The following is a 16,198-nucleotide window of genomic DNA, read 5'->3' as shown; positions in this document are numbered from 1 at the left end:
ATCTTAATAAAGCTGTTTTAAAAAAATAAAAAATAAAAAATAAAAAAAAAAAAAAAGGAGTTCCCGTCGTGGCGCAGTGGTTAACGAATCCGACTAGGAACCATGAGGTTGCGGGTTCGGTCCCTGCCCTTGCTCAGTGGGTTAACGATCTGGCGTTGCCGTGAGCTGTGGTGTAGGTTGCAGACGCGGCTCGGATCCCGCGTTGCTGTGGCTCTGGCGTAGGCCTGTGGCTACAGCTCCGATTCAACCCCTAGCCTGGGAACCTCCATATGCCGCGGGAGCGGCCCAAGAAATAGCAACAACAACAACAAAAAGACAAAAGACAAAAAAAAAAATAAAATAAATAAAAAAAAAATAAATAAATAAATAAAGACATTACTTCTCCAAGAAACCATAATGGGAGGGGGTGACTCCACAGTGTTTGGGTAGCCAATAATAACCTGCATCATAATAAGCTAATAGTATTGAAAATCTAATCTGGCCATTATGATTCAGTGAAACACATTTTTTTGTAGTTAGTAAAAGTAGTAAATTCAGATAAAGACCCATTGATAAAGACAGAAAACTAGATCTAATAAGATTGGAATGAAATAGCTTGCTGTCTTTCACTCTAACACTATTGCCAGCTGCTTACAATAAATTGTGATAATGAAAAATATACTTACTTTAAGTTGAGAGGTACAACCATGAAAGTACTCTTATTTTGAAAATATACTCATATATAAAGACAAATTCCTAGCCCATGATACACTAAGAAGTTTAAAAAGGCTGCCATAAATTTTTAGAAATTCAGTTAACATTTATTGAATGTTTATTTTATGCCATACAGTGGTTTTACTTACCTTGACAATTAAGTGATAGCCAAGGACTATTATTCTATTTATACAAATAGAGTGAGACTTTTTTAAGCTTCTCATATTTTTAACATTGAAGTATTCAGAGAGCTTTGCACAACTGGGGAGTTTCAAAATTGCTTAGAGAAGAACTGAGCACATTTTGAATGGTGAGAGAGGGCAATTTTTTTTTTCTTTTTAGGGCTGGACCCGTGGCATATGGAGGTTCCCAGGCTAAGGGTCGGATAGGAGTTACAGCTGCTGCCCTATGCCACAGCCACAGCAATGTGGGATCCTTCACCCACTGAGCAAGGCCAGAGATCGAACCCGCAACATCATGGTTCCTAGTCAGATTCGTTTCCACTGCGCCATGATGGGAACTCCAAGAGAAGGCAATTTTGTAATGGATGGAAGGGAAGTAAAGATAAAATCGTACCTGAAGTACCTGGAGCTGAAAACAGGCTGATTTGCTGAGAGAGAGACAGAGATAGTAAAGTTGAGACCCAGTGTAAAAACGTAAGGCAAGTATGGTAATATGAAAACAACTTAACTTGGGTATATGGGTGGAAATTAAAATATTTCAGTAAACTTAGTGCAATGTGACTCAACTATGTATCTGAATGGTATGATTTGGAAGGTAAGAGGAATATTAAAGCATCATGAAATATATTTCAACCAAATAACATTTTTAATAATAAAAGTATTTTTTTTCCAAATATGCCTGTGTTGCTTTTAGCCAGATAATGGCATCATTGCTAACACTAATATATTTCCTATTTGTAAAATGGCAGTTCAAAGTATTTTGAATTAGGAAAATTGAAAGAAGTAAAAGGATTGAAGCAATATTGATGATATGAATATTTATACAGAATTACTGCTTTTAAATTAGTACATTCTTTATCCATTCTAATATTCCCCCCTTTTTTCCTACCAAATTCTGTAATTTAAAATTGTAATATTTTTAAAAATTTATATGTAGTTGACATATTACATTATATTTGATTGGGATATACCACAATGATTCAATATATGTATATACAGCAAAATGATCACTGTAATAAGTCTAGTTAAGTCGTCATCATCACATATAAATACAGTTTTTTTCTTGTGAAAAGAAACATTAATAAGGGCATATGAAGTGAAAGTATACAAGGGACCTTATGTAACAGCACTGCTCATTGTATTATGTAATGTTGGTTGGTTCTACTTCATTTTGATGCTTTTTTTTTTTTGTCTTTTGTCTTTTGTCTTTTTAGGGCTGCACCCGCGGCATATGGAGGTTCCCAGGCTAGGGGTCGAATCGGCGCTATAGCCGCCGGCCTACGCCACAGCAACTCGGGATCGAAGCTGTGTCTGCGACCTACACCACAGCTCATGGCAACACCAGATCCTTAACCCACTGAGCGAGGCCAGGGATGGAACCCTCAACCTCATGGTTTCTAGTCAGATTCATTTCTGCTGTGTCACGACGGGAACTCCTGGTGCCTCTTTTTAATGACACTCATGGTCCAGGTGGAGGGGTGGATCCTGGAAACCCAATGTTATTCAACCCTATTTATAAATGCTCTTGGGATGCATAAAATTAAGAAATTATTGAAATAGACCATAGAAACCCATTAGAACATATAATCACTCACCCAAATCCATTTATACCTCATTGTAGAAGGTTAGTCACACTAGCATGTGGTTCACAGTCTTTTTCTCCAACCCAATTCTGTTATGATTTGGATACTTCATATCCATGTAGGTCATCTAAAACCCTAGACTCTCACTTCTTCACCATATTCAGTTCCAGTGATTAATCTCATGGTTGTATCTCTGATCCTTGGTTCTCAGCTAAAGAAGCATCACCCCTACTATGGAGCATTTGGAAATATGTGAGTCAGAGTTGTCACACTGACAAGGAGATGCTACTGATACTCAGTGCCTGTTAGCCAGAGATTCTAAACATTCTGCATTGTGAAGCTGAGTCCCACACAGTAAAAAACTGCCAACTCCAAAATATCCCAAGTGTTACTATTAACTCTTGGCCTTGCCATTATTAACAACTGCATCAACTCCATAATCTCAGTTTCCAACATCTTACTCTCTTACCTCCATATCTTTTTGTACTTACACTCCAACAATTCTCTGACATGATCACAGCTTGAAATTCATTGACCTTACTACTTTTCACTAATTATTACTGCCCTCCTTCCTGTTATGCTTTCACTTCCCTCATCATGCAGCAAGGACTCCACATTCTGTCATGGTCACTTTTTGACAAATATCCTCATATTCTTCATCTGTCCCTCTGTCACATTCACATGGAAAAAAAAATCCATGTCTAGTTCGTTTTGAATCTCTATCCACTTTTCATTTGTATCCAAGCAGCTGAATGTCTCTAAAGAAAAACACAAATATACTGATTGATCTTAATTTAAATTCATAACCAAGAACTTTTGGTGAAATCCCAGCACCCTGTGTTTAAATACTTTCCCAGTGCATTCCACCCTCAAGTTTCCCAAGCAGTCCTTTGTCCTATCTTCTAAACCTCCAGCATCCAATCCCAGCTTCTTAGCTCCTTAATCTCAGCTTCTTATTTCATTGAGAAAGCAGAAGCAATCTGAAGAAAATGTTCTCTTTTTTCATCATTACCAAGCTGGCAGCCCACCAGAATCTGTGCTCCCCCTTAGCCTCACTTCCATTTTTTGTCTTGGAATTTTTTACACCAGTCACCCAGGTGGTAAGGCCCCAATCCTGGAGTCCTCCTCGTCATTTCTCTTTCTCTCACATTGCATTTCTAGTCCCTCATCAAATCCTATGGGCTTATTATTTGAAAATAGATAGAGAATTCTGCTGCCTCTCACCACTGCTACTGTCCAGGTTAACATAATCTCCTGCTTGTTCCTCGGCATTACTTTCCTAGCTAATCTCCCTCTTCAGTTCTTGCTCCAGATAATCATTGTTGGTGAGAATGGTTGTTTTAAAACCAGAAACATATCCTGTCACTCCCTTGCTCAGATTTGTCTCATGATTTTTCATTACATGATAGAATGAAAAGTCTTCACTGCCCTACCAGGTTTCCATGATCAGTCTTGTTACTTCAGTGACTTCACATGTCAGCTTACTTATTCCTTTTTATCCTGACTTTCTTGCTGCTCCTTGAATACTGCAGACCCTATTCTTAAAGTCTTTACTGTTTTCCTCTGTGTATTCAAATAGCTTATCTTTTCATTTCTTCAGGTCTTTCTACCCAAATAGGACTCTGTCAGTCTTTAGAACATATGGAACAAAGAAGCTAGTAACACCTACAGTTAAATCTAAATAATTCTTGACTTTAATGATTATGGTACCAGAAGTTGGGAGTTAGGGGGTGATTGGAAGAGTTAACATTCTGTTTTGCTTTGGTGGAACATAAGGAGAATGAGAGACTCTAGATTTTGGTTCAAAACATAATATTAATTTACTCACATTAAATTAATTAAATTAAATATTTAAGTTATATTAAATAAATGTTCAAAGATTTTAAAGATGACCACAAGAATGTGAATTGAGTATTTAATTTTCAGAGAATTAGAGAAAATGAAAAAGAATAAAGTAAATTCAACACAAGCTGGAAAGAAGAATGAAAGGAAAGGGAGGGAGAAAGGAAAAAATAGAACAAAGGAAGGGAACAGTAAATAAGATACATGGTAAATAAAAAAAATCCAAGCACACCAGTAATCACAATATATGTAATAAATATATGTAGTATATTTTTAAAGAGAGACTGTGAGATTATGAAGAAGATACATCTAAAACATAATGATCCAAAAGCTTAAAAAATAAAAGAATAAAATCATAGCCTACAGCTAGCTTGTATCAGCTTGTGGGAATCAATTTTGTATATCTCTTTCCAGCATCATGTTCGTATCAGTTGCTTGAAATCAATCATGGTGCAAGTACCTATACTATAGAAATTGACAAACATTACAAGTCATAGCTGTCCCCTGCAAAAGAGCTGCTTTACCAGCACACAATTGAATATATTCCAGGCAAATACTAACAAGAATATGTAGCAATATTATATTGAGGCAAATTAAAGAAAAAAATCATTAATAAGGATAAAGAGGGCAATTGATAAAAATGGATAGTTTGCAAAGAAAATATAATATTCATGAATTTTTATGTACCTGACAACATGTTAAGTAAAAATTGGTGAAAATACAAAAGGAAATCAATGAATCCACAATTGTATTTACTGTCTTCTATATTTAATCTGTATTATCAGAAATCAACAATTCAAACAGAAAGTATGAGCAAGGCTGCTTTCTTTTCCAACCCACATGGAACATTCACAGAAATTACTTATGTCTTAAGCTACAACATTCAACAAGTCAAAAAAGCAAAGATCATTTATTTAGACTGTGTACCCTGAGTATGGTGTAATATAACTGATTTTACAAAATAAGTGGCCAAATGTTTCTAGCTGCTTAAAAATTCTAAACTCATCTCTGTGATTTTGGGTTAAGGAGGACATAAAAATTGAGTTTATGAACTGTTTCAAAATGAACTACAGTGAAATATCAAAACCTTTGGAATTCAGCCAAAATTTAACTTTCAAGATGCTAGAAAAAGGAAACAGTAAACTCAAAGATAAATTTTTAAATGGCTCTAATTAAAGAAAAAAATCCATAAACTGTAAAACAGTTTCTCTTCTCCTCCCCCAAAATGAATTGAGCATATACACTAAACTGTGATTGTCAATTATATGTTTATGGACCTAGAATTTAATAGAATCAAATCATAAACTATTAAAACTAACCAAATAATTCAGCAACAAGTTCAGAAATGGTCAACAGGCAAAATAAAGTAGATTTTACAAGTAAATGTTGAAATGCTATTTTAAAGTTTCTGTTTACAGTGATAAAAACTAATAAATACCTGAGAATAAACTTTTCAAGAAATGGAAGAAACCTATAAAGTGTTCTATGAAACACTGAAAGGCCTAGAACTAAATAAATGAATAGATACAGTGTTTTTCTGAATGGGAAGAAATGATATTATAACTGTGAAAATTCATTTCATACCTAATCTAAATGCCAGTGCTGTCCAAGATATAAACTGGTTCCAAAATAAAACTAAAAGAGGGGGAATGAAGTGGATGAAGGAGAAGAATGGGCAGGAAGAGAGGAAAAATTTTGCTAGCAAACATCAAAACTTGCTATAAAGCTGTATTAAATAAAATGATATGATTAGTGCAGAAACAGATGCATAGAGTATTGGAACAGAAAAGAAAGCTCCAAAAACAAACTTATATAATGGAATTTAGAGCATAAATTTTGGATTTTGCATTTCAAATCATTATAAGGGAAAGTAGTCAATAATGGCATTGGAGAAATTGCTCTCAATTTAGAAAATAATAAGACAACTAGCTATACAATTCTCATATAACCCACAGATAAATATTATACATTGATATAAAATCCAAAAAGAAAAAAGAAAATGGTTAAAGCATTACAAAAATTTTTACAATCTTGAGATGAGAAAAAAGTCTGTTATCAAATGACAAAACCTAAAATCACAAAGGCCATAACTAAAAGCCATGATTATATAAAAACAATTAACTGTAGAGCAACGATGCTGTAAAAGACTGGTAACAATATGAGAGACTCTTTGCATAAGTGGGACAGATAAAACAATATCTAGACTATATAAAGGATTTCTGCAAATAAATGAATAAAAACAAATAGCCCAATAGAAACAAAGGCAAATAGTAAAAATAATCACAGAAGAAGAAACACAAATAGTACATAAATATATTGTAAACATTCTCAATCTCACTGGGAATCCAGGAAATTCAAAACAAAAATTAAACATACTTTCTTTGCTACTTGATATCAGATCAAAAAAACTATAAAAATGTATGAAATCTGTTAGTTCCTACGTGAGACAGTGAATTAAAGATCTGTCATTCCCACAAATGTGGCACAGGCCACAATCACAGCTCAGGTTTGATCCCTAGCCCAGGAACTCCCTGGTGCCATCATTGCTGCAAAGAAAAAAAAAAAAAAAAAAAAGGTGTAAAATCCAAAATTGGCAAGAATCTATAGAAGAAAGAAGTAATCCCACATGCTTTTGAAGTGAATATAAACTGATACTGCATTTTAAAGAGTAACATGGCAGTTTCTTTCCTAATTTAAAATGTACACAGGATGGTGCTTTGAAAAGATCAGCTAAATTGATAAATCCCTAGCTAAAGTGATCAAAAGAAAAAAAATAAAATGAAAGGTGGGCTATCACTATAGATCCTAAAACATAGATAATAAGGAAATGTTATGAACAAATTTATACCAATAAATTTGACAATTTAGATGAATAAATTCCTTGAAAAGTACATTTTTACCTGTTACATAATTCATTGGTCATTTAAGCACTACTGCCACACATTTCAGATAGCATAGGCTTTGTTGTGGAAAAACCGAGAGGCAGAGAAGTAGTAGAATGCACACAGCCCCAGAACTTCCTTTATTCCACAGCAAAGACTGAATATGAATATTTGGTATGCACCATGGCCAAGTTTCCAGCCTAGGCCAGCAAGCTGGATGTGTGACAGCGTGCACTCCAAGAGGGAAGGGCCCTATCCCCAGTGCCTACATACTGGAGATCCTAGGTTGAGCACTGCCTACCAAGGCTTGACTCTTACACTTCAGACTCAGTGTAACTATTAAACTACCCTCAGTCCCTACTAAACTGCCAAGAAGAAAAGGAAAATGAGCTTCCAGAACTATTCAGAATCGATTCTTTTCATCAGAAAAACTGGCAAAAGATGGAATTGAAAATATGAGTAGCTCTTTATTAAAGAAATTGATTTTGTAAAATCTAAAACCTTCAAACATATAATACACGTACTCTCCCCAGATCCAGATCTTTTTGAGCAAACACTTGAGGAAAAATACAGCACTATCTTACAGAAACTTTTTCAGAAAATAGAAGAAGAGAAGAGAAGTCCCAACTCATTTTGTAAATCAGCATTGCCATAAAATCAAAACCTAATAAAAACATTATTTAAATAAATAGTCACATGCCACCATTTCACCATGAATATTGATATAAAAATCCTCAACTGTATATTGGCTCATTGAATCCAGCCTTATGTGAAAAGGATTTATATCATGAATAAGGTGATATTATTGTAGGAATAAAAGGTCATTCAAAAAATTTTTTAAAATCCATGTAATCCACCCTTTTCGGAGAATAAAAGGAGATTTCAAACAAATACCTCTTAAAATTCAGCACCTATTTATGGTAACGAAAACAACAACACTCAGAAAATTAAGGGTAGAAGGGAATTTGAGCAGTCTGTTAAAGGGTGTCTACAAAAAGTCCACAGCAAGCATCACACCTGATGGTAAGATATTAAACACTTTCTCCTTGAGATGAGGAACAAGGCAGAGTTGTTCACTCACCTCTTCTGCTTAGCATTCCAGCATTCAGTATTCCAGAAAAGGGGTGAAAAATATACAAAGACTGATAAGGAGTAATAATGCTTCTGGTTGCAGATTATATGATTCTTTTTTGTGTGTGTGTGGTAGAAAACATAACCTAAAATCTACCATCTTAACCATTTTTAAGTGTATAACTCAAAAGTGTTAAGTATATTCACATTGTTGTGAAAAAGACCTCCAGAACATTTTCATCTTGCAAATCTGGAACTCTGTACTGTTAAACAGCCCTTTTGTCCCATCCCCCTAGCCTCTGATAACCATCATCCACTTTCTGTCTACTAGATAACTCGTATAAGTGGAATCATACAGTGTTTGTCATTTTGTGACTGGCTTATTTTATTTAATGTAATGTCCTCAAGGCTTTCCTTTTTTTTTTTTTTTTTTTTTTTTTTTTAAGGGCCGCAGTTGTAGCATATGAAAATTCCCAAGCTAGGGGTTGCTTCAGTGTCAACACCAGATTCTTAACCTCCTGCACCAAGAGAGAACTCCTACTCATTTTACTTTTATTTCTTATAAAATGGAAACCAAATTCTCTTAAATTCATTTTAGCGTCTATATAAACTATCATGATTTTTCTTCATAAATCTATTAATAAAAATTCTTAATAAATTTCTTGGTATTGAGTTATCCTTCCATCTCTAGAATAAAGTCCACTTGGTGTAGTATATCATTATTATAATTTTTTTCACCTTTTTTTTGTTTTCCTTTAGGGCTGCACCTGCAGGTGTATGGAAGTTCCCAGGCTAGGGGTCTAATTGCAGCTATAGCTGCTGGCCTACACCACAACCACAGCAACTTTGGATCTGAGCCATGTCTGTGACTTACACTATAGCTCATTGGCAACACTGGATCCTTAACCCACTGAGTGAGGCCAGGGATTGAACCCGCATCTTTAGGGATACTAGTCAGGTTCGTTTCCACTGAGGCACAATGGGTACTCTAGGACTTCCTTCATTTTTAATGCTGAATAAGGTACCATTGTATGTATAGTCCACATTTTGTTTGTTCATCAGTGGACATTTGGGTTACTTTTACCTCTTGGCTATTGTGAACCATACTGTTATGTACCTAAGTGTGCAAATATCTGTTTAAGACCTTGCTTTCAGTTCTTTTGAATATACCCAGAAGTGAGATACCAGGACTGTATAGTAGTTCTTTTTTTAATGAATTGAGATAGCTTCATACTGTTTTCCATAAACATTGCACCATTTTACAATCCTACCAACAGTATGCATAGGTTTCAATTTCACCACATCTTTGCCAACACTTGTTTTGTTTTGTCATAATAGCCATCCTAACGGGTGTGAGGATATACCTTATTGTGGTTTTGATATGCATTTCTCTGATGAGACATGATTCTTTACATAGAAAATTCTAAAGATTAATAAAAACAACTACTAGTGTTAACAAGGGAGTTTAGTCACTCCATAGGATACGAGGTCAAAGTACAAAAATTTAAAAATTTATATGTTAACAGTAAACAATTAGAAAATGAGGTAAAAAAAAGTTTTAACTATAACATCAAAATTACAATTCTTAGGAATTCTCTTTTGGCACAGCAGGTTGGGGGTCTGGTGTTGTCCCTCTAGTGGCTGGAGTCACTGCTGTGGTGAGGATGTGATCCCTGGCCCAGCAACTTCCATGTGCTATGAGTGCATCCAAAAATATGTATAATTCTTAGAAACAAATTTAAGGAAAAATATGTAAGCCACCACATGTTGGAAAGAATGTGGAGACTGGAGAATTTACATCCATTGGTGGTACAAGTTCCAGGGGAAAGCTATAGAAATTTCTAATAAATGAAACATTCATCTACCATATGACTCAACATTTCTACTTCTAGATCTTTACTCAAGAGAAATGAAGACATGTATACATATACACATGAAATTACTATAAATAGTAATTTTATTCACAATAGTTAAGAACTGATTTTTTATTTTTTAAATGATTGCCTGCCTCTTGGAGCTAGGGCTGGGAATTGACTGGGAAAAGACACAAGCCAAGTTTACTTTGATCTGAGTGTGGGCTGCCCAGTGTTTTCATTCCTCAAAACTCATAAAATCATACAGTTAAGACATGCATTTTCACCATATATAAATTTTACTTCAAAAAATAGTAATGAAAACTATAAATAGATATTGACCTTTAGTTAGTGATGTGAATGCTGAAATATTTAGGGGGGAACCATAGCAATGTCTCCAACTTCCTTTGATAAGCATCAACAAAGCAAGATGGACCAATGGATAGATGGATATGTGATAAAGTAAGTATAGCAAAATTTAATTTTAGCCCATAGTAGTGGGTACATGGTTGTGCACTATGCATTTCTATAAATATATCTGCAATTTAAAATTTTTCATAATAAAGTCTTAGGGGAAAATGAACTTTAGAAAATTCTAACTTGACTATAAAGGGGAAAAAAATCATAATTTCCCCCTCTTCTCTCCTGTGGATTCATGAGACAGACAAGGAGAAGAAACAAAAATTTAGCTCCTTTTTAGAGTGAACCTAGATCATAGCTAAAACCCTATATTTCAGAAGACATGGAGAAACAGCCAACACCAAAATTGGTGAAGACATCCAAAAGGAAGCAAAACTAAGACATAGGTGCTACAGACCTCTGAAATTTCAAGTGAAAAAATACATTCTTCGAAGATGAAGGCCACATGAGATATAAATCCTAATCATTTTCAACAATGGAATGAGTCTGCAGTGGTTTGTATAGGAGCTTTCTAGAACTAGTTTGCTTCCAGAGAAGAGAAGGTGGCAGGACTTATGGAAGAATAACACAGACATGGCATGTCTACAGGATATGCTTTTGCTCAGAGCAGCCAAGAAAAGAGATTCCTCTCATATTGTAAAAAAAAAAACAAAAAAAAAACATTAAAAAAAATACCTGGCTAATGGAATTCATCAGAAAAAAATTATATATAAAATCTCACCAGCCTGGAACACAGCATGATGCCCTCTGCCACATAACTTTCTACAGATAGGTGATACAGGAAAAACTCTTCTCCTTCAAAAATGAATCCTGAAATGTGAATGAACATGGTGTCTACACAAGTAAATTAGAATAGGAGTGGAAGAAAGAAACAGGAAAAGTAAATGACAGAAAAAGAAGTTTCACCCCCAGATAGTTGCTATGGAGCAGATAAAAATATCTTACTATGAATAAAAATATTAATGAAATAATTTCCTCCAAAAAGCACATGTTTAAAATGTAAATAAATGTAAGAATTTAGAGAAAAGATAGACATGGGAACAAATGAAAGCAAGTTGGCAGACAAAGCAAAGAAGTAACAAAATTATCTCAGGAAAAAGTACATATTTCTGGGTTTTGAATGAATGCATGTGTTTATAAATATGCTAAAGTCTAAGAGAGGTATGACTCCTGCTTTTTTTTTTTTTTTTTTTTTTTTTCCCCTCGGGATTTCTCTGGTAGTCTGGGTCTTTTATGGTTCCATATAAATTTTTGGATTGTTAGTTCTAGTTCTGTGATAAATGTCATGGGTAATTTGATAGGGATTGCGTTGGATCTGTAGATTGCTTTGGGTAGTATGGCCATTTTAACAATATTAATTCTTCCAATCCAGGAGCATGGAATATCTTTCCATTTATTGAATCCTCTTTAATTTCCTTAATTAATGTTACATAGTTCTCAGTGTATATGTCTTCCACCTCCTCGGTCAGGTTTATTCCTAGTATTTTATTTTTGGGGGTGTGGTTTTAAAAGGTATCTTAATTTTATATTCCTTTTCTAATATTTCATTGTTAGTATAGAGAAATGCAACCAATTTCTGAATGATAATCTTGTATCCTGCTACTTTGCTGAATTCTTTGATCAGTTCCAGCAGTTTTTGTGTGGAGTCCTTAGGGTTTTCTATATATGGTATCATGTCATCTGCATAGAGTGACGATTTTACCTCTTCTCTTCCAATTTGGATTTATTTCTTTTGTTTGTCTGATTGCTGTGGTGAGAAAACCTCAATTCTGAAAAGTAGAAATAGCATAAACAATATTCTCTGAGAATAATGCAATAAAACTACAATCAATAACAAAACCAGAAAACAAGTCACTAGCACTTACATATTTAAAAGTAAACAGTCCTTGGGTTAAGAATAAAGTGCGATTTGTTACAAAATATTTTAAAAAGAATTGCAGAATATTCTTTTAAACCCACAGGATACAGCTAAAACAATGTCAAAAAACATATAGCCTTATGTACTTACCTTAATAAACAAGAACAAATGAAAACAAGAATTCAGCTCAAGAATTAAATAGCATTTAAAGATTGAGATATAAATTAATGAACTAAAAATGTAGAAGTAATAAATGAATACAAGAGTAGTTTTTTGTAGAAGAAAGGAAAAAGCAGTAAAACAGATTGAATCTTTAGTTTACCTAGGTAAGAAAGTAGAAAACAAAACTACATAAAATAACAAATGACAAGTGACAATAAACAGAGACACAGAAAAAAAAATCATGGCAGAATACTTAGCTCTATTATACAAGTAAATTTGTAAGTCTAGATGAAACGAATAATGTTCTAGGGAAAAAATAATGTGCCAAAACTCCCTTCAGAACAAATAGAAAATTTAAATGAATTGCCAAAAAGGTATCTTTCTCTGAAATAAATACTAGGTCAAATTCAGATGAGTGCTACCACATCAGTAAAGAGCAGATTGATTCAATCTCATTAAAGCTATTACAGAATATGGAAAGAGAAGATACCCTCCAAATATTTTTGGAAGACTGCATTAAGATTTATTACTTAATATATTAACATGTAGCTCTCAACTCAAAATCTTGCAGAGTATTTCTTAGGAGTATAGAGACTCCCATTGAAATCAGGAACAAGTCAAGTATGTCTATCAGTATTACTATTTAATATTGTTCAGGAGGAACTTAATAATTGATGCAATAAGAAAATAGAGGTATAAAAATTAGAAAATAGGGGATAAAATTATCACTATTTTCAGATATGATTCAGTTCCTGGAAACTAAGGAGAAATCAGCTGATAAACTCTTATAACAAACAAGAAATTTCAGTAAGTTTAATATATACTAACACTCTTTATGTATACAAGCAACAATAAGTACTAGAAGCAGTCAAAAAAAAAATAATAATCTAGAGGCCCAGGAACAAAGATGTCTATAAACAGAAATATTTTAAATGATCCTCATAAACAGAAATAAAGACTGAAACAACTGAAAGGAAATACCATGTCTTTGATTAGGAAGAGTCAACACGGTAAAATGTTAACATGATTTTGAATAAAGTTTAGCATAATTCAAAAAAATACCATTGAGAATTTTTAGGGGTAAGGGATCCAAACAAGATAAATCTGAAGTTTATATGGAAAATCAAAGAAACAAAAATTACCAAGAAAATATCGAAAGAAGAGTAATAAGAGGGAGATGCCCCTATCAGATAATAGCATTTATTATAAAGCCTCACTAGTTCAAATATACTATAAACTTCACTAACAAAAAGGCAGAACAGAATAGAAAGTCCAGAACAGGACCTAAACACATATGAAATCAGTGGGCAAAAGATGGGCTAATTAATAGGTGGTGGTGGGACAACAGTGATTTTATGTAATAATTTTCTAGTTGATTATAAATGGATAAAACATTTAAAGTAAAGACTTAAAAGTGGCAGAAAAAAATCATGGTCTAAACATATAAGTATATACACACCCATATCTTTATAAAATTATGGAGAATGCTTTTGAAAGTGTCACTAAATTAAAAAATAAGAACAGAAAAGAGTCATTTAGTATATTAAAAATTTTAAATATTTTTCCTTGGCATAAAACTAAATCACTGTCAAAAGAAAAATACAAAGTATGAAAAAAATTGGAAGTACCCAAAAGACAAATATAATTTTCCTAAAATATAAAGAACTCCTATAAATCAATAAGAAAAAGAAAAAAAAACAAAAGAAATATAAGTATCTGTTAAGGTTGATGCTCGACTTCATTTTTAATACGAGAAAGGAGACTTTAAAATACAGCGAAAAACAAACTGTCCTGAAAAACCAGATTGATGTTTTGCCAGTGGTATGGAGAAACAAGTACTTTCATATGTTCTTTGTATGAGTATAAATTGTTACAATCTTGAAGAGAAGGAGAATTCAACAGCTTTCAAAATTAGGTCTAACCATTTCACTTCTAGACATATATCCTAGGGATGCAAAATGTATATATGAACACCATTATTTGTTGTAACATTGCTTAAACTGGCAAAAGATTGAAAACAGCCTAAAACATCTAGCTAAAGTGCTCTCAACCTACAAAGCCAGGCACCAGGCTCCAGAGCTCTGTCCACCCAGAGAAAGGGCTGCCTTTTTCTTATGCACACATAGGCATGTGTTCTCAGAGGGAGAAATTAAAGACTTCTGTGGAAGCAAGCCTAGATTTTTATGTTTTTGTCAATCCTTTATGGCTGTCTTGCCCATACATAATTTAATTGCACTTTTACCCAACTATCTTCATCAAATCCTTCCAAAGTTCTCTGAGTTTTGATAAAATAGGAACAACTCTCTTTCTGCAGTTATAATTCATTAGTTTATGCAGTAATTAAGTGAATTATGTAACTAAACTGTTACAACTAATATACATACTTAGGAATAAGTAGATCTGACAATTGGCTTCAGCTCAACCAGTGGGAGTAGTTGTGTTCTGGCATGATGCTAAGTAGCCTTGCTGCCCAAGTATTCACCATCCAAGAGAGCAGTTGGTGAATCTGAAGAGGGATGGGAGAGATTTGTTAATCCTTCAGGTTGGTTAAGTGGTCATTTAAGAGAGCTTTTATTGCATACTGACAATAAGTAAAGAGCAATCCGTTATGTTCCAATATAAATAAAATCAGAGTAATCCTAATAAAAAAATGATTTGCTAGTATCTTCACATTTTTATGTTATGACTGCTTTCTCTTCATTTATGACTTCCATATGAGCCCACATTTTTTCCAATATGTTGTAGGCTTTGGTCAGAGAGTTACAAAATGATGTCCATTCGATAAGGCGACAAATCAGAGAGCTTAAAAAGATGCAGAAAAACAAGAATGCTTGTAAAACCTCAACCCATAAAGCCCAGACCTTGGCAGCTTCTATACTGAACATTTCACAGTCAGACCTAGAGGAAATAATGGACACAGAAGATGAAGCGGTAAGATCACTTAAATATTTATTAATAAAGGATTTTTTACACATTGAATGTTCAGCACATATTTTTATTTCTTTTATAATTTTTAGAATTTCATCTTGAAGATAATATTAATGAAGGCAAGATTATCAATGTACCATGAATGATACATCAAGAGTATTAACTCAAAAAAACCTTTAGAGAAATTTAACTATGTAATAAAGAAATAAACCAGTACATATAACCTTTTAGAACTGCTTGTTATTCGTCAGTTATCCTTTCTTGTCTCCTCCATTTTCTTTAGTTAATCATGTATCTTGCAAGCTAGTATTTTTAATTCAGCCAGTTCGAATGGATTTAGTTAGCTGGGTCACCATTGATCTGAGGTTTTTTTCCTTCTATATGAGATTTTTTAAAGTAGTAAATGTATTGGCTTTTCTAGCTAAATTTAAAATTATTGTTGATCAAGTTAAAGACAAAGATTTTTAATGCTGTAAAGTGGGTAAAATACTCCTGTCTGAGTGAATTTATGTTCATATGCATATAGGTCTTCAGTAGCATCTCTGTACCTCCTGGGGAGGGCACTGGCTTTTTGACAGTTATTGCCTCATAAACAGCAGAATCTCATATATGGTCTTCTGTGAAACCTGTGGAGGATACTCAGTCCTGTTCTGCTGCTAAGTTTCTGAACTTTAATACATAAATATTAGATATTTTATTGTTTAGAAAGATTAAAGAGATGATG

The 16,198-nt window shown here is 33.7% G+C and overlaps 1 protein-coding gene across 10 annotated transcripts in view; it reads left to right on the top strand.

Moving 5' to 3' along the window:
* CNTLN (centlein) overlaps positions 1–16,198 on the top strand; it is a 326,291-nt gene that overhangs the window by 296,122 nt on the left and 13,971 nt on the right. For all 10 annotated transcript variants that reach the window (XM_084984605.1, XM_084984594.1, XM_084984632.1 and 7 more), the window contains one exon: positions 15,292–15,477. In XM_084984605.1, the coding sequence (XP_084840731.1) occupies positions 15,292–15,477 (186 nt within the window). The remainder of the gene's footprint in view (positions 1–15,291; positions 15,478–16,198) is intronic.

Source organism: Sus scrofa, chromosome 1 (assembly GCF_054392235.1).
Source record: "Sus scrofa isolate SSC_HxYL_T2T_F1_AM1 chromosome 1, Sscrofa_HxYL_maternal_Yorkshire_Landrace_v2.0, whole genome shotgun sequence".
NCBI lineage: Eukaryota > Metazoa > Chordata > Mammalia > Artiodactyla > Suidae > Sus > Sus scrofa.
The sequence above is the reverse complement of the archived record's forward strand: the minus strand, read 5'-3'. Positions and strand labels throughout refer to the sequence as shown.